This window comes from Dama dama, chromosome 18 (genome assembly GCF_033118175.1).
Source record: "Dama dama isolate Ldn47 chromosome 18, ASM3311817v1, whole genome shotgun sequence".
Classification (NCBI taxonomy): domain Eukaryota; kingdom Metazoa; phylum Chordata; class Mammalia; order Artiodactyla; family Cervidae; genus Dama; species Dama dama.
In genome coordinates this window covers 83,037,157-83,063,305 of record NC_083698.1, presented here as the reverse complement: position 1 = coordinate 83,063,305, position 26,149 = coordinate 83,037,157, and the positions used below count along the sequence as shown (strand labels likewise).

At 39.7% G+C, this 26,149-nt stretch overlaps 1 protein-coding gene across 8 annotated transcripts in view; it reads left to right on the top strand.

Moving 5' to 3' along the window:
• CADPS2 (calcium dependent secretion activator 2) overlaps positions 1–26,149 on the top strand; it is a 555,077-nt gene that overhangs the window by 141,181 nt on the left and 387,747 nt on the right. For all 8 annotated transcript variants that reach the window (XM_061165698.1, XM_061165697.1, XM_061165696.1 and 5 more), the window contains exon 2: positions 8,960–9,073. In XM_061165698.1, the coding sequence (XP_061021681.1) occupies positions 8,960–9,073 (114 nt within the window). The remainder of the gene's footprint in view (positions 1–8,959; positions 9,074–26,149) is intronic.

The following is a 26,149-nucleotide window of genomic DNA, read 5'->3' as shown; positions in this document are numbered from 1 at the left end:
GCAATTAGGCAAGATGCTTAGCTTCCTCATTTGTGAAATGAGGATGAACTTCCTAGAAGATTTAGAGGAATTTAATGAGACATGTGAAATGTGCTCAGTACAATGCAGCAAGGAAATTCATTAAATCATGGATTTGACTTTTCTAGTTTCTGTGTTCACTAGAAGCTCCTCTCCCCCAAGACCATCCCCCATAATGCTTGTAATCTTGCCAGTGCTTGAATTCAACTAGGAGGTCAGTGAGAGTGTGGGTAGAAGTCATATTTAGCAGCTTGGTAAGCCTCACCTGGGGCCTGTTGTTCACGATGCAGTGGGATTTTTCTGCTCTGTACTAATCACTTAGTATATGTGTTATTATAAATTATGTTAAAGCAGTATTTGCAAACCTGGGGCTTTTAAAAGTTCCCCCTTTGAATAACTGTGGGACCAGTAAAACTCAGCCTGTCCAAATAACTTTATTTTTAGGCTGCCTCAGCACTTGGAGTTTGCTATTCACTGTTCATCGGGGCAAATTTGCTGAACGAGGAGGTTTTCATATAATATAGCATATGGAAAGAATATTTTGGTTTAGGGTGAATCAAGATAAGCTTTACTAGCCAGGGATGGTGGTGCTAGGGCATTGTTTCCTTGATGGGGTATCTCATTGAGATTTGTAGCAGTTAGGATTTGGTTCAGCCACATGACCAATGAACCTGCCCCCACTCCCCCACAAGAGTGATCTGTTTGTGTGTGTGTGCTGTTACTTCAGTCATGTCTGACGCTCTGCAGTCCTGTGGACTGTGGCCTGCTAGGCTTCTCTGTCCATGGGGTTCACCAGGCAAGAATACTGGAGTGGGTTGCATTCACTCTTCCAAGGGATCTTCCTGACCCAGGGATTGAATTTACATCTCTTACATCTCCTGCATTGGCAGGTAGGCACCCCTGGTGCCACCTGGGAATCCCAATCTATTCATAGAGATGTTTATTTCTTTCTCATTTAAAAGGAAGTTGGGAGGTGACAGTCCTGGGTTGTAGTGACTGCTCCACATTGGGGAGGGTCTTAGGTTCTTTTTATCTTGTTGCTTCACCATCATCTTGGGCTAAGTGACAGTTCTAGTTAGCAAGTCAAATTTCAGCCAGTGGAAACAGAGGAAGGAGGCAAGGAAGGGCTTGCATCAGCTATTCTTTATGGTTTCCTGGAAGTCACACACACTTTTGCCTACATCTCATGGGCTTTCATTTAGTCACTTGACTATGTCCATTGTCAGGTGAGGATGGTATTTGTAGTCTTAGTTGGGCATATTCACATGTCTGAAATACCTGCAGTGATAGAACAGAGTGAGAAGTTATTTGGTTCAGTTCAGTCGCTCAGTCATGTCCTACTCTTTGAGATCCCATGGACTGCAGCAATCCAGGCCTCCCTGTCCATCACCAACTCCCGGATTTACCCAAACTCATGTCCATTGAGTCGGTGATGCCATCCAACCATCTCATCCTCTTTCGTCCCCTTCTCCTCCCGCCTTCAATCTTTCCCAGCATCAGGGTCTTATCAAATGAGTCAGCTCGTTGCATCAGGTGGCCAAAGTATTGGAGTTTCAGCATCAGTCCTTCCAATGAATATTCAGGACTGATTTCCTTCAGGATGGACTGGTTGGATCTCCTTGCAGTCCAAGGGACTCTTAATAGTCTTCTCCAACACCACAGTTCAAAGCATCAATTCTTCAGCCCTCATCTTTCTTTATAGTCCAACTCTCACATCCATACATGACCACTGGAAAAACCATAGCCTTGACTCAAAGATAGACCTTTGTTGACAAAGTAATGTCTCTGCTTTTTAACATGTTGTCTAGGTTGGTTGTAACTTTCCTTCCAATGAGTAAGCGTCTTTTAATTTCATGGATGCAGTCACCATCTGCAGTGATTTTGGATAGGAAATTGTTAATAACAGTGACTCCCACAGGACTGTATAATGTATGAGATGGGCTGGAACTCCTTTGTTACTCTGTTCTGACAGGCAGTTTGGGAAAGTCTGTTTCAGAAACGTAAAAGGCTCTGATAATTTTTCCAGTGGTTTTATGCAAATCTTTTTGGCAGAGTGTCCATAGCAAAGGAAAAAGCAAAACCTGACCCATAATCTTCTCCTCCTAATATCTTTTCCTTTGTTTCATTAACGGGAGTTGAAGCTATGCCTTTGCATTTCTGAGACCATCTTTGCCTGGAATAAACCCTTTTACTTCCTTGAAGAGTGTCTGTTTTTCTGCTTTATTTAAGGTTTGTGTGCACACCAAACACCACCACCCCCGGCCCCCCCACCCCTGCCAGTGGTCACCTGCCACTCTGCTGTAGAGTCCACCGGTGGCCTCCTTCACTCACCAGGAGGTCATGCAGTCCTGCCATGAGTGTTAACACTCATGATGGGGTCTGCAGGTCAAGGCAGCCTCACGCAGCGGCGGCTGTCCAGTTCCTGAGCAGCATGATGGCTGGGCTCCAGCTGTAGTCAGGACTCGGGCTAATGCTTCAGTTGGTCATGACTTAGAATGAAAAGACCAGGATATAATTTGAACAGGGAGAAAAATAAAACAAACAAACAAAAAAACCAAAAAGTACCCAGCACTCTAAGGGACATAAGCCATCTCTGAACTCTACAAGTATTTTTTCTGAGGCCACTATTATTGTGAATAAATTATCACTGCCAGCCCAGATTTATAAAACTTAGCTTTTACTATTAGTATTTGAAGTGTTCTTTATATAAAGACTGATTTCTAGCAAGGATATTTATGTTCTACTTTAGTTTCATATAAAAAGCTCTTCTAAATTCCCATTAAATAATTTCAGGTGGTCAATTTTTTTTTTTTTACTTTAGAAAAATATTCATTTTTTAGTAAATAGTCTAGTGTGAAGACAGTATGTGGACAAAGCTAAAATATAGTCTGACAAATAGAACTGGCTGCCCTCCAAAATGTTAATCGATTATGTCAAATAGGAGGTATGTATATGACGGGTTTCCCCCTTAATTCTGAACTGATTTTTATAATGATCTGAAGACTGCAGATAGCACCTTATTATGTTAGTGTTATAACAACTGGGAGGATTCTTTGGTCATGGGTTGAAGGAATCAATTCTAAAGAAAAAAAAAATCAACTGGAACAATGGATCAAGTGAATGGAGTTAAGATGAAACATGGCTTAATGAAGCACACATAAGGATATTTTAGAATTTTTGTTGATCATAAGCACGATATGAGTCAGTTGATGTGACTGCCAGGAAGAGTTCATTTGTTTTAGTTTGAACTAATAGATAGAGTGCTTATAATGCGGTAAGTGTTCCGCCCCCTCGTCTCTGTGTTGGCCACACGACCCAGGATAATCGTGATCAGTCTATTGAGTATATTTGAGGAGGGGCATTGCTGTTCTAATGAGTGTCATGATGTTGTAGTGTTCAGAGTGATTTCTTATATTTAGTATTATGTAAGTAAGTTTAACTTAACTAGGTAATGCTTCATTTACAGACAACCTGAAGAATGCTCTTAGGATGTTGGGGGGACTGAGAAAGTTTATTCTAGAGTTTCATTCTAGAATAGAAGTTCATTCTAAAGTTTACTCTAGTACCTGTCTCCAAGTTCCTGAATGCCTGTGTTGAAGAAGAAAAGTGACATTTAGTTTGTTTGGTCTTAGATAGTATAGAACTAGGATTTATGGAAGGCATAGGGAAGCAGGTTTTTTTTCCTTCATCAGTTCAGTTCAGTCACTCAGTCATATCCGTCTCTTTGCAACCCGGCGGACCGCAGCACGCCAGGCCTCTGTGTCTATCACCAACTCCCAGAGCTGGCTCAAACCCATGTCCATTGAGTCGGTGATGCCATCCAAGCATCTTATCCTCTGTCGTCCCCTTCTCCTCCCGCCTTCAATCTTTCCCAGCATCAGGGTCTTTTCAAATGAGTCAGCTCTTCACATCAGGTGGCCAAAGTATTGGAGTTTCAGCTTCAGCATCAGTCCTTCCAGTGAACACCCAGGACGGATCTCCTTTAGGATGGACTGGTTGGATCTCCTTGCAGTCCAAGGGACTCTCAAGAGTCTTCTCCAACACCACAGTTTTTCCTTCATAGCTGTCTAAAATTAAAACGAGCTTCATTGTGAGGTGTAAAGGTAGTGTGTGTATGTGTGTGTCTTAGTTTTAATAGGCTCAAATGGAAACTGAGTGACTACTTGATATGGTAATGCATTAAGTAGAATGTTGAGTACCATAATTGTTACAGTTTTTTTCTGTTTCTTTGAAGTCCTCAACCTTGAAATTAAAAAAAAAAAAAAAAAAAGTGTGGGGAATATACAGTCAAGTTCAAACCTTATACCTGAAAGGAGAAATGAAAAAAGCCATTTGGTTTGTTCAACCTTTCTGCAGGATGATCTGATTTAAACTATGTGCAGGGGTTTATAATTGTTCTGAGTTTAAAAATTTGTAAAGTGGCTATTAAAACTTAATTTAAAAGGAAAATTAGTTAAAATCTGAGTATATAAAAAGTATCCTGTGATTTAAAACTTAAAATGAAAAAAAAAAAAAACTTAAAATGAATAAAGTGATACAAGTTGAAAATTTTTTTCATCCTTATTCTCCATATGTCCAGTGTCCAAGGACATCCTTCTTCCATAGTTTCTGGGTATGGAAGCAAATATATGTTCTCATTTTTCAGAATAAAAATGGGAGTGGTGGCTTATTTTATGTACTTTTCTATATTGTTTCCTTTCCCAAGATATTTTGAAGATCTTTTCACATCAGTACATAGGAGAACTTGGTCATATTTTTTTTATAAAGCTAATAGAATTACCACTGTTTGGATGTAGTGTTATTTACATGGTAGAAAGTGAAGAGGAACTAAAGAACTTCTTGATGAGCATGAAAGAGGAAAGTGAAAAAGCTGGCTTGAAACTCACGTTCAGAAAACTAAGATCATGGCATGCAGTCCCATCCCTTCATGGCAAATAAAGGGGAAAAAAGTGGAAAGAGGGACAATTTTTTTTTTTTTTTTTTGAACTACAAAATCACTGTGGATGGTGACTGCAGCCATGAAATTAAGACACTTGCTCCTTAGAAGGAATGCTGTGGCAAGCTGAGACAGAGCATTAAAAAATAGAGACATCAGTTTGCTGACAAAGGTCTGTATAGTCAGAGTTATGGTTTTTCCAGTAGTCATGTACACATGTGAGAGTTGGACCATAAAGAAGGCTGAGCACTGAAGAATTGATGCTTTCGAACTGTGGTGCTTGAGAAGAGTCTTGAGAGTCACTTGGACTGCAAGGAGATGAAACCAGTCAATCCTGAAGGAAATCAATCCTGATTATTCATCTCAAGGATTGATGCTGAAGCTCCAGTAATTTGGTTACCTGATGTGAAGAGCCGACTCATTGGAAAAGACCTTGATGTTTAGAGATAGTGAGGCAAATGGAGAAAAGGGCAACAGAGGATAAGATGGTTAAATAGCATCACCGACTCAATGGACATAAGTTTGAGCTAACTCTAGGAGATAGTGAAGGACAGAGGAGCCTGGCATGCTGCAGTCTATGGGGCTGCAAAGAGTCAAACATAACTTAGTGACTGAAAAATAGTAATTTATGAAAAGTTGGGTTGTTGGGTTTTTTTTTTTTTTTAAGATACTATGGGTCTTGAGGGGGTAGGAAGTGCTACTGTGCAGAGCTGAAATTGGTTAAAATTAACTACAGTTTTAACTCAAGCCTTCCTTGTCATGTTGAAAGCCTTAAAGGGATTCCAGAGTTACAAAATATTTACATCAGACACATACTGCCAATGCAGTTGTTGTTTAGGTGGGAAACAGATTTCTCGTGCTTCCTCTTCCATCATCTTCCCGAATCCTTCTGCTCTCATGTAGATTTCAGTTGGAAAAAGAAAAATGTAAATTGTTAGGCTTTCATGACTTGATTCATTTCTCTGAGTCTATCCATTTAGTCTATCTTTCTGTTGGCTTATAGGTTAGACTCTTGTCAATTTCCAATATATGTGTGTTTGAAAATTAGTTCTTTAGGATATGAGTTGCAAGTATTTTTTTCCTGGCCTTTTTTTCCCTCAGTGATTTTGTTAATGCTAAATTTATTTATTTAAAAAAATATATAATTGATGTATAATATTTTGTAAGTTTAATTATATAATGTAATTGCTTGACACATATCTATGTGGAAAAATGATTACCACAATACTAAATTTATTTTTAATGTTTATGGAGTTAAATTTAGGACCTGTAGATTTTGATTCATGGTTTAAAAAAAAACTTTCTCATATCGATGTTTAAAGGAATTCTCCTATTTCTTTATACCTTTATGGTATAAGAAATTACAGGTAATTCATTTGGGCTGTAACCTTGTGTTATGGTTCAATTTAATTTTTTCTGCATGGCTACCTAGTTATTCTAACACCATTGATTGAAGAAACCATCTTTTACTACTGATTTGAGGTGCCATAAAGGTATTTTATAGTATACTTCTAGTTGTATTTGAATCTATTTCTGGGGCCTATTACATTGGCCTCTATCTATTGATGTATAATACAGTTTATTTTGATAATGCAAATAGCTTTTTGGAAACTGCTTTCTGCTTTCCCACTGCTAAATTTTAAATTGCCTTTTTTCCTCCGTGTCTCTTTTATATGGAATTGTAGACCTTTTCTTTGTACTAGTAAATTATCCTCTTATTGACTGTTTGTATATCGTTATAATATAGCTATCATTTTATGTCTTAAACGTAACTGCAGTAATTTTTATCAATAAAAAAGTTGAAGCCTAGTGCTCTGGCATGTTTTGTGAAGGACATTAGCATTGTTAAGAGTTTCTAAGAAGATAGTTTGTGCAAATCTCCTTCTCTCCATTCATATTCAGGAATGTTCCATGTCGTAATCACCAGAACATAACTCATCACAACAATGGCTAAACCTAAACACTGGCAAACTAGAGACTGCAGAGATTTAAAGGAGTTCCTGGTGAACAAATGCGTCTGATAGAAGAAAACTGAATGAAGATACCCCGATTTCTAGGTCTTGAATAATATTTATTTCTCAAGTGAGGGAGTTGGGACAAATGATCATTGAAGTCCTCTCCAGGTCATTGTCATCCCCCCAGTCCCTTTCCGCTATTTTCTGAATACCTGGACCCTTGGTTTGCAACTTGAAACCCTCCTTGGCGGTTCCCAGTGCTTGGCAACTAGAGTGCTGTCAGCGGTCTCGCTGTCCGCAATTGCTATCCTCCTTCCATCTGGTCCCTTTGGTGAACTGTGTTTAGAGAGGGAAAGGCATGGGCTTAATTTGCCTTTACATAGAAATGGAGAATGTAAGATGATGTTGATGTTCCTGCTTTCCAGCTTGGTTCAGCTTTCCCTAAAATGAAGGATAACCTGGCTGAAAAATGGAATGCTCTTCTCTCTCCACTGCTCAGGGCAAGAGGTTTTTTACACTGGAGCACAGTAGGACACTTCTTTATCAGTCTGTTACTCCCAGCAGTGGTTTTTTCCACAGGCTGTCTTGTTTTTTAGACTCCTAAATAAAACCCATGTTTTGAAAGAGCATGTCTCTCCAATTTGAATGGCATTTTAACAAGCCTTTTGAACAGTTTTAAACTTACTTCATATCAGCCTTCTTTTCGAAGCCAAATCATCCCAGTTTGTTTAGTCTTTCTAATCCTTTAATCATTTTGTCTTCGGCATGTTTCCAAATGCCTCGCAACTCTCTGTAGAATCCAGAACTGGGCTGAATTCTTTTAAGAGTCTGATGAGGATGACTGAAATGGAGAGGTCACTCCCTTCCTGGTCCCTGTATATCTCAGGATTTGTTGGTTACTCTGCAAGACTATGTTCTGTCTCCAGTTAAGCTTAAAGTAAGTGTGTGTGTGTGTGTGTGTGTGAGTGTGAGTGTGTGAGTGTGTGAGCTGTGTTTAGAGCGGCCACATGGGCTCCTGCTTAGAAGGGCCCGTGTGTGTGTGTGTGTGTGTGTGAGCTGTGTTTAGAGCGGCCACATGGGCTCCTGCTTAGAAGGGCCTGTGTGTGTGTGTGTATGTGTGTGAGTGTGTGAGTGTGTGAGCTGTGTTTAGAGCGGCCACATGGGCTCCTGCTTAGAAGGGCCTGTGTGTGTGTGTGTGTGTGTGTGTGTGTGTGTGTTTAGAGCGGCCACATGGGCTCCTGCTTAGAAGGGTCCATGCCAGGTTGAATGCTCTTTTGCTGCTGTCTTGAAATTAATTTTTTCAATAAGGGGCTCCTTGCTCTCATTTTGCGGTGAGCTGTAGAAATGAAATAGCTGCTTCTGCTTGTAGTTGATGACCAGAAGACGTGGTTAGTAAGCCGTGGTCCATGTCTGACCTGCCCTCCGTAACCGTGGTGATAGCCCAGGTGAGGAAACGTGGTTGTAAACTTACAGTCCTCTCCCTGAGTTACTACCTTCCCCTAGCCTGCCTGCAGATGCACTCACTGCCCCCATTGCCCCTCTGTTCCCCTCCTCATCATCCCTTTATCCCAGCTCAGTCACTGAGATGTTTTTTCGTGATAATCCAAGCTTTTGGCATTCAACAGATGTCCTTTACAGAGAATTCTTTCTCTGAGTCTCTCTGTCTTTCCTGTCCTCTTGTGTTCAGAACTGTTGGTTGTCCACTCACCTCCAAGAATTCTTATCCCTTTTTGCCCTCTGTTCAGGACAGCTGGCAGTTAACTTCTCATTTGAATTTTAGATTTTTTTCCCCCATCTCTGCAAAGAGATTGGAGTGTAGTAATCACAAAAACGCTGTTTGGGGCAGAAATTTGGATTCTGTTTTCAGTATCAGGTATTCTGAAGTTCGTGGGGCAATAATTTACAAGCTTTTAAAAATTGACCCATAAGTGAATTCTGGGTATCAAGTCTTAGACACACGTGGCAAATATAACTCTTAAAAACCATTATGTGTCATGGATTAGCTAGTTTTTTTTATCTGATTTCCTTCCCCCTTCTTTTTTTCTTACAGCTTAACAAGCAACAGTTGCAGTTACTGAAAGAAAGGTTCCAGGCCTTCCTCAATGGGGAAACCCAGATTGTAGCTGACGAAGCATTTTGCAATGCAGTTCGGAGTTACTATGAGGTGAGTTTGAAGAGCTTTGTTTCTGGCATTATGATACCTTTTAAAAGATGTTTTTAATGGCTTCTCGTTTTAAGAAGCTCACACATATAATAGGAAGGCTGTGAGTTTGCAGCCTTCCTTGAAAGCATTGTCGATTCTCTTTTGCAATTTAAAAACTAATTCCACAGCCTGGTTTTGAGAGATAAACAGAATTGGAAATTATTCAGATCTTTTGTGGAGAACTAAGCTGTTTAGAAAAATCTTCTGGCACTGATTGATAGAGCTGAGCTTAGCTGTCTGTGGGTCTGCATGTTTAATTTACCCTTTTTAATCAGGATCTCAATAGTAGATTCCTATCTTAAATAGCAGTTAATAAGTCCTTAAATATTACTTGCTAATAGTACATGAGCCATTCTGTTCACTAAACTTTTTATAATAACTAAAGCCAGCAACTAATTTTATGAGGATGAATGGAACCCTTTTCTTGACAGAGAAATAATACTACAATCCCAATTTTCTCTTTCTTCTGATTTTAGTTTGTGACTCATCAGGAATTCTCTGTGGGCTTCCTGTGGGCATCAGTTTTCACACAGGGTCATTAATTGCTTCAGTGAATGGTCAGTAGTTGTTAAGAGAGTTTCCTTTTTTCCCCTAAGGATTTCAGAGTCATTTTGGGCATGGACTCCTTCCACTGTGCACATATCTACACCTCTCAACTGAAGAACAACATGCAAAGGTATATTAGGCTAGTACAGATGAAAAATGTAGAGGTGCAATGTGTCTGAACTTTTCTGAGGTAGGGAAATATCTTTGCAAGAATAACAGAGTAATTGGATGTACAGATAATTTTTGTGGTTAGTAATTAATTGATGGTGTGTGTGCATCAGAAGTTGCTTAATGCAACTCTAGGGAGGTTTATGTTACCCAAGCCCAAACCTGTCACATAAGATAAAAGTATAGAAGTCTTGCTTACCAGATAACTGTGTGGCATGAATCTAGAGACAATAGTGGATGCTGTCTATCTGGACCTTGACTCAGAATATCTTAACAAGTATAGGGCATTACATTCCATCTTGTAAAACTCAGAGTTTGAGTCTTTGGGTCAAAGTCTTGCAAGATGAAATCATGGCTATGAATCTTAATGAGGAAATTTAAGGGTCGGTGGCTCAGAGGGTAAAGCATCTGCCTACAATGCAGGACACTGGGTTCGATCCCTGAGTCAGGAAGATCCCCTGGAGAAGGAAATGGCAACCCACTCCAGTACTCTTGCCTGGAAAATCCCATGAACTGAGAAGCCTGGTAGGCTACAGTCCATGGGGTCGCAAAGAGTCAGACACAACTGAGCAACTTCACTTTCATTATACTTGCATCATGTAATGAAACAAAAGAAAAACATTCTTTCAGGATGAAAGAAATGTGTTGAGGAAGGTAATTTCTGGAAAAAGATGTAATTAAGAAAACTCATCTTTGGTTCAGGTAGATGTATTGTGGTACTATATGTGTTAACATTTGGAAAACAAGCTGGGGGAGGGGGCCCTGGGGGCTCTTTGTATTACATGTGCAACTTCTGTATAAACCTAAAATTGCTCCAAAATAAATATATTCCAAAGTAAGTATTTTTAGTAAGGGTATTACAAAGAAGTAAGCATAATATGTTGTTGTTAGTTTAGTAAAAGGCCCACTTAAGCTGTGTTAATGAGAATATTGTTTCTGCAATGAAGGAGTATCACCATTGGTTTCTTTTTTTTTTTTTTTAATATTTATGTTTGGCTGTGGTGGGTCTTCAATGCTGTGGGGGCTTTCTGTAGTTGCAGTGCGAGGTCTCATTGCAGTGGTGTCTCTTATTGCAGAGAATGGCTTCTAAGGTGTTTGGGCTTCCGCAGTTGCGGCATGAGGGTTCTAGAGCACAGGCTCAATCATTGCGGTGCACAGGTTTAGTGGCCCCATGGCACGTGGAATCGTCCCAGACCAGAGATTGACCCCATGTCTCTTGCATTGCAAGGCGGACTCTTAACCCCTATACCACCAGGGAAGCCCACCATTGGTTTCTGAATGAGAGTGGTGTTCTCTTCTGGGTACTAAATATAAATGAAAAGATGTGCATTTAGGGTTTATCAAGTTTGTCAATTGAGGGTTATCAAGTTTGAAGCATAATATAGGTCACCTGAAGGGCCTGGAGACAGATTAGGCTTGTGTTGTGTGTGGCCCCAAGAGTAAAACTAGGCCTAACATGGAAACTGAAGTGGGCCAGATTTTAGCCTAACATCATTGGAGTTTGGTTGCACAGCCCATATACAGAGTGGACTGGAGAGTGCAGCATCTGGCAACGAGATTCTGGCTCACATCACAGTTTCTTGGGAGGCATTTTGCATAGATGGGTCTGAGGGCCCTCTCCTGGGCGCACTGAATCAGAATTTCAGGATCTATACCTTTTAAAAGCTTTCCAGATGATTTGCTTTCAACTGGTAGATTGCCGACCAATGGAATTGGAATGGATTGCTTGGCTGCGATTGTTGCAGAAAGAGATGTAAATGCTGAAGAGGTGTTTTCAAAATCGCTGCTGGGAAACAGCCGGACTACCAGAAAGTCACAAAATGTGGCTTCATATCAGACTCTTACGTTTAGTGAATATGTAACACCACACGAGTCATTGACCTTCTGTGAGCTTCAATGCTTCTGTTTATGTAGTTGGGCTTCCCTGGGGCTCATACAGTAGAGATGTTTAAGTAGTGAACGAAGTAATCAAGGTTTTCTGTTCTTTGTGTAGTAGTTCCAGCAACTGTTGGCTTGTGAAACTATGTCCAACTTGGCTTTGTGGAGTTCTCATAGGAATCAAGACTTGTATTATTAATGTCTATGGAGTCTGTATTCCTGATTTACATTTGGAGGGTTACCATTTCCCGGGTGGTACATATTCTGTACTCAAACTCTTGAATGAATTAAGTACATTTTGTTGGGAAAGTGAAAGATGCTCAGTCATGTCCGACTCTTTGCGACCCCATAGACTGTAGCTCACCAGGCTCTTCTATCCATGGAATTTTCCAGGCCAGAATACTGGAGTGGGTAGCCATTCCCCTCTCCAGCGGTCTTCCCAACCCAGGGGTCGAACCTAGGTTCCCCACATTGCATGCGGATTGTTTACCATCTGAACCTGCAGGAAAGTCCAAGAATAATGAAATGGGTAGCCTATCCTATCTCCAGTGGATCTTCCTGACCCAGGAATAGAACCGGGGTCTCCTGCATTGTAGGTGGATTCTTTACCAGCTGAGCTACCAGGGAAGCCCTTTGTTGGGAAAATAAGGTTTAAAAAAAAAAAGAAAACCTGTTTCTCAATTTTTCTCACATAAGACTTTCCCCTCTTTTTCAAGGATTATATTTTCATACTACTTTGCTATGACTAAGAATGCCGGTAGTCTCAAGTGAAGTCAGAAAAAGACAAAAAGCATGTGCTACCACTTATATGTGGAGTCCAAAACATGACACAAATGAACATATCTAGGAAACAAAAACAGATTCAGAGATAAAGTACAAGGGGGGAGATTAGGTGGGGAGGGTAAGGAATGAAAGTGTGAGATTAGCAGATATAAACTAGTATATAAAAACAACAGGATTGTACTGTATAGCACAGGAAACTGTGTTCGTTATCCTGTGGTAAACTGCAATGGAAAAGAATATATATACATGTAACTGAGTCACTTTACTGTAAAGGAGAGATGAAATACAACATTGTAAATCAACTATGTATACATCAGTAAAATTAAAAAAAAAACAACTACTGGTAGCCTCTACTATAATTACCTCTATGTAGTATTTCTTATAGCTTACCAAAATATTATTTTTTTTCTTCTAGTAACTTTGTGTTAATCAGTGGCATTATTACCCACTAACTACATAAACAGAAACTGAAGCTCAGAGCTTCAGTGCCTTTTCCAGTGTTATACATTTGGTAAGCTTCTGAGTTCAGTGTGAATCCAGATTTTCTGACTTTCATGGTGCCATTTTGAATACACTCGTGCCAGGTACTGTGCAAAACACTTCAAAAATGTTTTTATTCTTCAGAGTAAACTTTTTAAGCAGAATTATCCCAGTATTGGGCTTCCCTGATAGCTCAGTTGGTAAAGAATTCACCTGCAATGCAGGAGACCCTGGTTCTATTCCTGGGTCAGGAAGATCTGCTGAAGAAGGGATAGGCTGCCCACTCCAGTGTTCTTCAGCTTCCCTTGTGGCTCAGCTGGTAAAGAATATACGTATAATGCGGGAGACCTGGGTTTGATCCCTGGGTTGGGAAGATCCCCTGGAGAAAGGAAAGGCTACCCACACCAGTATTCTGGCCTGGAAAATTCCATGGACTAGTCCATGGGGTTGCAGAGTCGGACATGACTGAGCAGTGTTGACTTCATTTCACTTCATTCCCATCTTAGAAACAAGGATAAGTGACCAGTGCCCAAAGCTGCTACCTAATTAGTAGCAGAGCTAAAACATCACTCTTTCCATTAAAGCTTATTAAAAACAGATCTTGAGTTCTGTTCAATACCTATTGAACATCATAGGGATGGACATCAGAACTTTGAACTTGCACCTGGATGATTTTGATTTACTCTATATTTTGAGAAACATGTTGACCTAGATCTTAATGACTTCTGGAATATATGTTCCATGAAGGAAACATTTCTTCCCTGGTTATCATCTTATTCCACAAATATAGCACATATTTTATGGCACACAAATGCTTTTAACAGATTGACTTGTTGACTAAGTGGATGAGTATCATAGCATTTACTGCTCTGTGTAAAAATTATGTATTTTGTTTTTTCTTTATAATATTTTAAAGTATCACTTCAATACTGCCATGGAATTTCTTCCTATTGAGATTTCAGTTTCATGGTTTTGTGCTTTCTCAGAGATGGCCGATGCTTCAGAAGCATGGTTAGGCTTTATGTTATTTCTAACTTAGTATTCTTTGATTTTATTGTCTTTTTTGCTTCTATATTTCAAAATCTGTCTTCTCAGAGATGTTACATGTTTGCTATATAGAGCTCTTTTCAACAGTCTATCAGTGGTGCTTTTCTAATATATTAGATTTTTGTTAGTTGTGATGGCCATTTTTAACCATGAAGATATATATGTGTGGGAATATATCCATATGTGTGGAAAGCCTAGTAAATGTGAATTACCAATTAAATTGAAAATATTTCTTAATACTGAGGGCTTACAAGTTCCCTGAAGTCTGTTATTAACTTTTTTAGCTTTATAAATGTTATTGCTTCAGTGGTTTTATGTATAGTCTTTTCCATCTTGGTTGAATGTCTGTATTTTATATAGACAATAAAGAATTATTTGTCTTTTCTTGAATTGGTTGTACCTTTGAATATTTGGTTTAATTTACCACTCTTTTAATATGTGGGATCTTGCTGGGCAACTCAAGATATTTCTTTTTCTCCACATTATTTGACCAAAGTAATTTCAACTAGATCATGACAGGATTCAATCTTTCTAGGTTTTCTATATGTGGTGCCTTCTTGGGTATGTGTTCCTGTGTTTTTGTATATCTGTGTCAGTATTAAGTATTTATCATGAATATTATTAAATACAGTATATACTGTGAAGATAATTTTTATATGACAGTGCTGTTTCTGTCTCACCCATTTTTATCAGACGTCCTAACTTCGATTTGAATCAGTTCTGTTCAGTTCATTCACTCAGTTGTATCCAACTCTCTGTGACCCCGTGAACTGCAGCACACCAGGCTTCCCTGTCCATCACTGACTCTCAGAGTTTACTCAAACTCATGTCCATTGAGTCGGTGATGCCATCCAGCCATCTCATCCTCTGTTGTCCCCTTCTCCTCCTACCTACAGTCTTTCCCAGAATCAAGGTCTTTTCAAATGAGTCAGTTTTTCGCATCAGGTAGCCAGAGTATTGACATTTCATCTTCATCATCAGTTCTTCCCATGAATATTCAGGACTGATTTCCTTTAGGATGGACTTGTTGGATCTCCTTGCAGTCCAAGGAACTCTCTAGAGTCTTCTCCAACACCACAGTTCAAAAGCATCAATTCTTCAGTGCTCAGCTTTCTTTATAGGCCAACTCTCACATCCATACATGACTACTGGAAAAAAACATAGCTGTGACTAGATGGCCCTTGTTGGCAAAGTAATGTCTCTGCTTTTTAATATGCTGTCTAGGTTGGTCATAACTTTTCTTCCAAGGAGTAAGCGTCTTTTAATTTCATGGCTGCAGTCACCATCTGCAGTGATTTTGGATCACCCAAAAATAAAGTCTGTCCCTGTTTCCACTGTTTCCCCATCCACTTGCCATGAAGTGATGGGACCAGATGACATGATGTTAGTTTTCTGAATGTTAAGCTTTAAGCCTACTTTTTCACTCTCCTTTTTCACTTTAAGAAGAGGCTCTTTAGTTCTTCACTTTCTGCCATAAGGGTTGTGTCATCTGCGTATCTGAGGTTATTGATATTTCTCCTGGCAATCTTGGGGCTTCCCTGGTGGCTTAGTTGGTAAAGAATCTGCCTGCAATTCGGGAGACCCGGGTTCATTTCCTGGGTTGGGAAGATCCCCTGGAGAAGAGAATGGCAACCCACTCCAGTATTCTTGCCTGGAGAATCCCATGGGCAGAGGAGCGTGGTGGGCTTCTGTCCACGGGGTCGCAAGAGTCAGACACGACTTAGTGACTAAACCACCACCACCGCCACCACCGGCAATCTTGATTTCAGTTTGTGTTTCATCCAGTCCTGCATTTCTCATGATGTACTCTGCGTACAAGTTAAGTAAGCAGGGTGACAATATACAGCCTTGATGTATTCCACTCCCGATTTGGAACCAGTCTGTTGTTCCATGTCCAGTTCTAACTGTTGCTCCTTGACCTGGATACAGATTTCTCAGGAGGCAGGTCAGGTGTCTGGTATTCCCATCTCTTTAAAAATTTTCCATAGTTGTTGTGATCCACACAGTCAAAGACTTTGGGATAGTCAGTAAAGCAGGAGTAGATGTTTTTCTCGAACTCTCTTGCTTTTTCAATGATCCAGCCGATGTTGGCAATTTGATCTCTGGTTCCTCTGCCTTTTCTAAAACCAGCTTGAACATCTGGAAGTTCACGGTTCACCTACTGTTGAAGCCTGGCTTGGAGAATTTTGAACATCACTTTGCTAGCATGTGAGATGAGTGCAATTTTGTGGTAGTTTGAGCATTCTTTGGCATTGCCTTTCTTTGGGATTGGAATGAAAACTGACCTTTCCCAGTCCTCTGGCCACTGCTGAGTTTTCCAAATTTGCTGGCTTATTGAATGCAACACTTTCACAGCATCATCTTTTAGAATTTGAAATAGCTCAACTGGAATTCCATCATCTCCACTAGCTTTGTTCATAGTGATGCTTCCTAAGGCCCAGTTGATTTTGCATTTCAGGATGTCTGGCTCTAGGTGAGTGATCACACCATTGTGATTATCTGGGTCATGAAGATCTTTTTTGTGTAGTTCTTCTGTGTTTTCTTGCCACCTCTTCTTAATGTCTTCTAATTCTGCTAGGTCCATCCCATTTCTGTCCTTAATTGTGCCCATCTTTGCATGAAATGTTCTGGTTTGAATAGTGACCTATAATATAAGAATAATCAATTTGATTTTGAAATTACTTCAGTCTTTTTCTTCAAAGTCAGTAGCATTGTTAGGGGGAAAATGTGGACCCACGTGTCTAAACCACCTAACTGGGCACACTTGATGATAGAGAGGAACCACAATAGGAGAAGAAGAGAGAAATGGCAGGTAGCATACTCAGTTGCTTAATAAAAGTTAGCAGTAACAATCTTGATAATTTTATAGCTGCTAATTACTATTAGATTCTATGGTACCTTCATCTTCTTTTCTTTATAGAAGTTTTCTATTTTTTCTTCAAGCTCCCCTGACCCCCAAAGTAACTCACTGCATGGAGGAAGACATAAAGTGGACAGTAGTTCTACAAGTATGTTTTTTTCCCTAGCCATATCTTTTTCCCCTGTTCTGTTTTTCCATTTAGGAGACTTCAGCTGATTCTGTGGATGGATAAACATAGGTTTATTGTTGTATGTTACTTTCCAAGTTGTTTTTCCCATCAGATATTGGCTTCTGCTGACAAAATTCAGCTGGACTTCATCCAAATGTAACCAGTGACAGTATGATTTATAATAGATAGATGGAAAAGAAAATGGCCTTTCCTTTTTGGATTTCCAAAAGACAGTATATAATTGCTTACTAGCTGCTTTCAGTGTAACAAATATTCAAGTTCTATTACTGTGCCAAAAATGAATGTTGTAGTCTTTTCCCCCACCTTTTTTGTGGGTTAGCTTTGTTTACAACTTTTCAGAAGTCAGTGAGTGAAAGTCGCTCAGTCATGTCTGACTCTTTGCAACCCCATGGACTATACAGTCCATGGAATTTTCCAGACCAGAATACTGGAGTGGATAGCCTTTCCCTTCTGCAGGGGATCTTCCCAACCCAGGGACTGAACCCAGGCCTCCCACACTGTAGCTGGATTCTTTACCAGCAGAGCCACAAGGGAATCCCAAGAATACTGGAGTGGGTAGCCTATCCCTTCTCTAGCGGATCTTCCCGACCCAGGAATCGAACCGGGGTCTCCTGCATTGCAGGTGAATTCTTTACCAACTGAGCTATCACGGAAGTCCTTCAGCAACTTTTTGGAAAGGATGACTATTTTTCTAATTACTTACATTAATTTATGTTCTCTTCTGGTTCCTGAGAATGGATGAGAGTTAGAAGTTTTTAATCTTTAAAAATGACCAAAGTAGTATTAAAATAAGTCTTGCCCCTATCATCACCATTACAACCACTTGCTTTTCAGATTTTCTACTTCCATAATGATACAAATGGGAATTCCTTCTGTAAGGGAAAAAAAACAGTCTAAGTGTGAATTTACAAACCTCATATTAAAGGAAAAATTACTCATTTTCATCCCAAAATATTAAGCTCTATTTTTGGCACTTTTATTGTATACTTTCATTTTAAAACACTTTATTCTGGGATTCAGATGTTTTCTACATTAATAATACTTTAAGAACACTTTAATAGAAGTATTGTGTAATATGATTGTTGAGAATTTTTAAAACATTAAAGAGGAAAAGCTTCTGCAATTCTAAAACTGCTCTAAAAATAATCACTATTAAGAAGGAAAGTGTTAGTTGCTCAGTTTTGTCCAACTCTCTGCAACTGTATGGAGTGTAGCCCACCAGGCTCCTCTATCCATGGAATTCTCCAGGGAAGTATACTGGAGTAGGTAGCCACTCCTTTCTCCAGGGGATCTTCCCAACCAGGGAATTAAACCCAGGTCTCCTGCATTGCAGGCAGATTCTTTCCTGTCTGAACAACTGGAGAAGCCCTAAAATATTAAAGAGGACATTAAATAATCCCCTATTATTCCAAAGCCTATAGACAACTCAAACAGTTTGGTGTTTCTCTTTTGTATATATGAAACTGAAATTACTTCAATTTTTTTTTTAACGTATGTCATGAGCATTCTTTAAATATTCTCCATGAGTATGGCTTTAAGTAGCTGTGTAATAGTCCATTGTCTGCCTGTGTCTCAATTTTATTTTTAGACACTTAAGGTTTCTTAAAGTGTTAAAATAAGTGCTGAGATGGTCATTTGTATTCTTACATAAATTCATCTTTGATAAATTTCTGCAAGTGGTATTCCTGGATGATGGAAGATAAATATTGCTTAAACTCTAATACAGATTACCAAATTGTTCTCAAAAATGTTAACAATTTTTGCTACCATTAACAGCATATGAGTGCCGTTTTTTTTTTCCCCCTTTCATACTTGGTATTATCATAAAATAAATGACAACTGATTTTTATTTTACTGTTAGCAAAGTTCAGCATTTCCATACGAGTCATTCGTATTTATATCTTTCTGAATTATCTGTTCATGTCCTTTTTGTCCATTTGGATGTTCATCTTTTAAATACTGACTTACAAGTGTTCTTCATACATTAAGATAACTGTTAATCCCTTCGTATACTGCAGTTATTTTCGGAGCCTACCCCCCCACTCCCACCATTTTGCAGTTTTGTTAAGTTACCTTGCCTCTGATACTCATTTGTTTCCTGTTCTGGTAGAAAGAAAGACATATTCATATTCCAAGTAGAGACTGCACCACATTTCTTTTCAATTTTATTTTCTTCATAAATTATTCATGACAGTGGTTTGCATCATGCTTCTCTATCCTCTCCTCATTGCATCTACAACCCTTCTTGGATTAGTAACTCTAAGAGTAGAATCAATCAGTCAGTTCAGTCACTCAGTCATGTCCAACTCTTTACGACCCCATGGACTGCAGCATGCCAGGCTTCCCTGTCCATCACCAACTCCCAGAGCTTGCTCATATTCATGTCCATTGAGTCGGTGATGCCATCCAACTATCTCATCCTCTGTCGTCCCCTTCTTGCCTTCAATCTTTCTCAGCATCAGAATCTTTTCTAATGAGTCAGTTCTTTGCATCAGGTGGCCAGAGTTATTGGAGCTTCATCTTCAGCATCAGTCCTTCCAAAGAATATTCAGGACTGATTTCCTTTAGGATTGACTGGCTGGATCTCCTTGCAGTCCAAGGGACTCTCAAGAGTCTTCTTTAACACCATAGTTTAAAAGCATCAGTTCTTCAGTGCTCAGCTTTCTTTATGGTCCAGCTCTCACATCCATACATGACTACTGGAAAAACCATAGCTTTGTCTAGATGGACCTTTTTCAGTAAAGTAATGTCTCTGCTTTTTAGTATGCTGTCTAGGTTGGTCATAGCTTTTCTTCCAAGGAGGAAGCATCTTTTAATGTCATGGCTGCAGTCACCATCTACAGTGATTTTGGAGCCCAAGGAAATAAAGTCTGTCACTGTGTCCATTGTTTCCCTATCTGTTTTCAGAGTAGAGTATGTTGGTGAAACTCAGGTCTTTACTATTGGTCTGATTCCCTACCTGTTGAAGAGGGAAGATAATTTCTAAAGCTCCTTTCCTGTCTGCAAGCCTCCAAGTGTTAATTTGTTTCTTTATTTCTTCTGTTTCTTGCCCTGCAAGCTTTCACATCTCCAAAATGTAAAAGACAACAAAAAAAGAGCAGGGCTTGATACTATAGCTCCAGGACTAAGCTCCAGGCCATGGTGTTTGAATTTTTATATACATTTATGTTGGAAAAAAAATCTGTATATACTGCTTCCTAGTCTGGAGCATCAGGGAGCTTGACTCTCGCTGTCAGTTTCTTCCAGAGAAACTGGGAATGGCTGCCTCAGCTCCGCAGTTGCTGCTGCTGCTTAGTCACTTCAGTCGTGTCCGACTCTATGTGACCCTATGGACCGCAGCCTGCCAGGCTCCTCTGTCCATGGGATTCTCTAGGCAGGAATACTGGAGTGGGTTGCCATGCCCTCCTTGAGGGGATCTTCCCAACCCAGGGACTGAACCCGGTCTCCTCCACTGTAGGCAGATTCTTCCCCACTGAGCCACCAGGGAAGCCTAGCAGCTTCACATTACCAGCAGTCAATTTCATATCATTCCTTTTCTTCTACCCACTTCTTTCCGTGACATTATGTCTTGTCCTTTAATATCTATTTAAAAAATAAATACAGTTGCTTAACAGTTGATTTGTGAAAACTGAGAGTCTTTTAAGTCTCTTTTGCTTTGTTTTTTTAAATTACCTTTTTTAAATTAAAAAGTACCACCCAAGGGTCTTAGTTTTTTGTGTATACCGAAATAGGGGGACAAGGGCTGGTAGGTTTGCATTTAAATATTTTGGTGTCAGCTTTTTATTAGCACTTTACTTTGGGATGGAAAGATTTACTGTTCATATTCCAAGGGCTGTTTGACCCTGTCAAAATTTCTTTTAAACTTTGGGAAAAAAATACCATGAAAAAGGGTGCTTTTTTCAGAGTAAATTGATGATCGCTAAGTAAACCAGGATTGGCATCCTGTGTCAGGAGGGTGTGAAGAAAGGTCAGTGCGTTCACACTTGAAATCCAGTAACCGGTAATGAGAAGTGAGGGTTTAAATTTTCGTGCAGCTCTGCAGATCACATTGTGTTTATTTTTGATATTAGCCATCTTGTTTCACATCACATTTTCTTAAATTCTAAGGATGGCATTTCAAATTAAGTATTTGAAAATGTCTGAGATTCCTGTTTCTATTTAGGGTAGCATGGCTTTTTGCTGCCTGCCTGTGTTTTGTAGACTTGCCTGCGTTCTTGACACTGTCCATTTTGTGAAGACCTGATCTATAGATTGTAGAAATTTATTGTTTGAGATAGCTCATGAAATCTTGTTGGAGCATTTTTTTCTCCTTTCTTCGCGTATTTTTAGGAGAAATTGAGATTTTTTTTCCCAAGCCCATGGAGTGAATTTTTGTGGCTCAGGACATGTTTTGGTCCTTTGTTAACTAAATCTTTTCTTCTGCATCTATGTTTTTATATAAGGGTATTATGTCTTTACAGTGGATCATGGGTTAGTCGACATAGTACAGATTTCAAGTTTGGCTGACAACATGAAAGTTTAACCAAGCCAGGTCACCACAAAGGGCAGAAGCCCTTCATTGTCTTGTTCTCTAATCCTCAATCTTACTTCATTGTCTCATTCTGTAATCCTCAAATCCAGTTGGTAGATGCTCAAGTGTGGGTCTCCATATAGCCAAGGTAGGGTTTACCGTATGTGTGGTGCTGTGCTAGAAGCCTTTCTGACACCATGACTCAGGAAGTTTCGACATACCTGGCCCTTCATAGACTCTTGGTTCTTTGAATAAATTCAGAGCACAGTGGTATCCTCCTTCAGGGAAAGTGCAAGGTTGCTGTTTCCAGGATCTTTCCTGAGCAATCACACTTCTGCTTCCTGATGAATAAGCTGTTTGGTCACAGATTACATCTTATAAGATTACTTTCATTAAAAGGGGAAATGCTCTTTAACTTTAAATGTCTTCAAGAAGTTGCTTAGTTTCATTTATTTTAAATTTTCTTCTATCCATAAGGTTAAGTAAAATTTCTTTGAAGAACTGTACTAGGCAAATGATATTTTATAAGGATTTTTATTTTTTTTGGTATCAAAAGTTCTTTCTAATTTTAGAATTAAATTTTTCGTTTGTTACTTTGAGCATTGTTCAGTTTATAAAAGTTTTCAGGGTAAATAGGTAAATATTCCTATTTCCTTGACTTTATGACCCTGAAAGAATTATGAGATTTTTTGCTTATTTAAATGTCACTGTTAAGTATCTGGTGGCTCAGACAGTAAAGAATCTGCCTGCAATGCAGCAGAGATACAGGTTCGATACCTGGGTCAGGAAGGTCCTCTGTAGAAGGGAATGGCTACCCTCTCCAGTATTCTTGCCTGTCCTTGGACAGAAGAGCCTGGTGGGCTGCAGTCCATGGGGTTGCAAAGAGTTGGACGTGGCTGAACAACTAACACTTCACTCAAGTCAAAGATATTTATTCTGCTTTTTTGTTCTGTTGAACTTCTGTCTTTAAAGATTTTTGTCTTATCTTTGGTTTCAGAGGTAAAATCTTGAGAGGAACCATATGTACCCTTGTTAGCACAGTCCCAGTGGGTGCTGGACTCACCTTTTATATTTAAAGGTGTATATTTAAAGCTTGTCTCTTGCATAGCCATAAAAATGTTTAGAGTCTTGAAAATAAGCAGGTAAAATATGCAAGACTGTGATTATCTCAGATAGTCATTGATCCTCTGTTCCTTAGTACAGTTTTGGTTTAGCTTATATAATAATCACCTTCAGAATACTTGTTGAAAGACCCGTTTTCATTTGGTACCCCCATAAAACACGCTAAGACATAGTCCTGAATATTTACCATTTTGCAGTTGAAACAACTCTTTTTTTTTTTTTTTGTCACTGGAGGAACTCCTAGAATGGAGAATCTTGTTTTCTTAAAGAAGTGCCCCTCTTTTGCATCCAAATCCTGGTTTGAGATGGGAGTTTTAGTTAAAAGTGATTGAGCTAGTGAGGTGAGAATTGGTGTCGTGAAGGAGTACAGCTATTTCTTAAAAGTGTAAGCTGTTCCGTAGGTGCCTACTATTTTTAGCTGAAAGAATAATGTCATATTTGTATGCATGTGTACCATAAACTTTCAACCATCCCTTCTGTGTGAGGTGCTTGTGGTACCCTCCAGGTATAAGCGTTATCCCTTGCTCTTAAGGAAGGTGACGGTCTCTTAAGGATTAAGGCACATTCCCTACATTCTAGCCATGGTGTGAGGAGGGACCAAGATGAGTGCTACAAGACGAACAGGAATGGTTTCAGAGATAAAGTGATGAATTGCAGTATACAGCTGATGTTCTTAACCTGGATGGAATTCAGGAAATCTGTGAACTCAGAAGGGAAAACATGACAGCTTTAATTTTCACTAGCCTCTGACTGAAATTTAGCATAATCTTAGAATTAGGAATATAAGCAGTTAACCAGAGTAGTTCTAGCAGTGTCTGTTGGCTTTATCATCAATCAAAGTATGTATATTTTGGTATCACGAATTTTATTGCAGCTGTCTCGAAATACTGTTTATGTACATGAACTCCACTGAAACTGGTAGTCTTAAATCCCTTATTATATCTTGCTAATGACTTCTGAAAGATGCACACAAATTGCTACAGCACAAATTTGTTTTTAAAAATATTTTTATAACTGCAGTAAAGTTGTTTTCCTTCATAATCCTATGAATTACTTTTATGCTGTTAAAAGCATTATTCTCAGAAGGTAGTCATAGACTTTACCAAAATGCTAAAAATTTCATGCTACAGAAATGGTTAGCTATCTCTGACTTAAAGGACCTGTGAAGGCCTCATCATAAAGGAGATGGGTTTAAACACAAGGGGAAAACAAGCGGGACAAAATTGTTTCTGTGTTGGAATTCCAACTCTAACACTTTTCATCTGTGAGACTCTGGAACTTGATCTTGTTGTTAGTCGCTAAGTTGTGTCCTACTCTTTGTGACCCCATGGATTGTAGCCTGCCAGGCTCCTCTGTCCATAGGATTCTCCAGTCAAGAATACTGGAGTGGGTTGCCATTTCCTTCTCCAGGGGATCTTCCCAGCCCACGGATTGAACCTGAATCTCCTGCATTGCAGGGAGATTCTTCACCACTGAGTGACCAGGGAACTTGATATTGCTGCTCTTCATTTTCTTCATTTTTAGTACAGATGATAATGTGCCTACTTCTCAGGATTGTTTATTAAACCAATTAATGAATTTAGGTTGCTAAGCACAATGCTGAATGTGAACTGCTATTATTATGTGGCTTCTCCAATGGCCTTGAATCTCTACATGTTTTGATGAAGCAGTAAGTGATGATTTTTTCTGCTTTTGTGATGTATTTGTCACACTGGAGTATATTTAATCCTCTATAAATTGCTGAGATTAAGATTTAAGCTTGACGACTTAGTTCGCTGTTCTAAAAGTTTCTGTCATATAGAGAAATATAATTTCCTTCCTAGCTTAACCTTTGTTTCTCGTAAAATTATGTGCAGGTCTGATAGTGTATCATGGACAGAAGATATTATGCTAGTGAATATGTAGGGGCATTCAAAGGGAAGGGATTAAATATACTTAACCTTTGCTCCAGGCATACTGGCAAGGGAGAAGGGAGACCAGCCTTCCTCTTTCTCCCTGTGCCTGGTAGCCTTTGCTTTTTTTTTTAAAATTGGCTCCTTTTCATAGTTTGGTGCACTCACAGGATAGGCTAGGTGTGAACCTGGCCTTTCTTCTTTGGATAGCAGAGGAGGATGATGGTTCTAGCAAGTGAGAGAGCAGAGATGAAGGGCTGTGTTAGGGGCCTTGCAACTTGCTCCCCTCCATGCAGAGTTCCACACACCCATCAGGCTGGCGCCTTCTCTCCTTGACTCCCTTGCCCCTACTCTTCCTTCTGCCTCCCTTTCTTCCTTTCCCTTCCTCTTCCTCCCCTGCTTTGCACAACTCTTAGCATACAGACTGACCCCTTGGGTCGCCATGAAGTGGCCGGTTGTGGAGGCTGCTTCCTCCTGCACTTGAATCCCAACTTGCTCATGACTAGCAGGAGTACAAAGAGAGCTGAGAGTCTGCATAACGTGGAGAGATTGATATTTTGATTTGTCCTTTTCATGGCTCTTCAAAGTTGGGTACATTTGTAATGGCATAAGGTAACCATTCCTGAAAAGTTGATTATTGAAATAATAATTGGCAAGTGATCATAACACATATGTTGCAGGCTTGGAGAAAGCAGAAGAGAGTCTACCATGACATGAGATTGTTTTCCTCTGATTGAGAAACAGGTTCGTTTCATTGTCTCTGTTCCCTGTTAAACCAGACCAGCTGGCAGAGTTCTTGGTCCCTGCATCCTCTGAGAAGTCGTCCATGGTCACTGCATCAGCCTCTCTGCTCAGCACTGTTTTCTCCCTAAGTGTTGTGTTGTGATGCTCAGATTATACACATACGGTTAAGTTCCTTGTGAACATTTAGACCTTTGTGTCTTAGCCCATTCAGGCTGCTTTAACAAATCATCAAATCGGGTGACTTATAAAAAACCAGATTTCTCAGTTCTGGATTCTGGGAAGTCCGGGATCCTGGTTCTGGTGGATGCAGTGTGGTGTCGGGTGAGGACCTGTTTCCTGGCTCATAGACGGCAGCTGCCCACTGTGTCCTGGCATGGCTGCAGGGCTAGGGGGCTGCATGGAGGCTTTTTGACAAGCGCTCTGATACTGTTTGTGAGGGCTCTACTCTCGTGACCTAAGCACCTCCAGATACCCTACGACTCTCACTTTAGGATGTCAACCTTTGAATCCTGGAAGTACCCAAATACATTCCAGTACCTTGTGTCATTCAGCTTCCTCATATATACTTGACTGGCAAGTGATGGGGGGCAGGGAATGTGATTACCTGAATATACTATACACATCTTGCTTTTCATTATTCTGTGACTTTTTTCAAAGGCTCCTGCCTTACTTCACTGTGTATGACAGTTTCTAGGTCCATCCGCATCTCTACGAAAGGCACAACTTAGTTCCTTTTTATGGCTGAATAATATTCCATTGTTTATATGTGTCACAGAGAAAAATAAATATTGTATATTCATATGTATATATAGAGAGA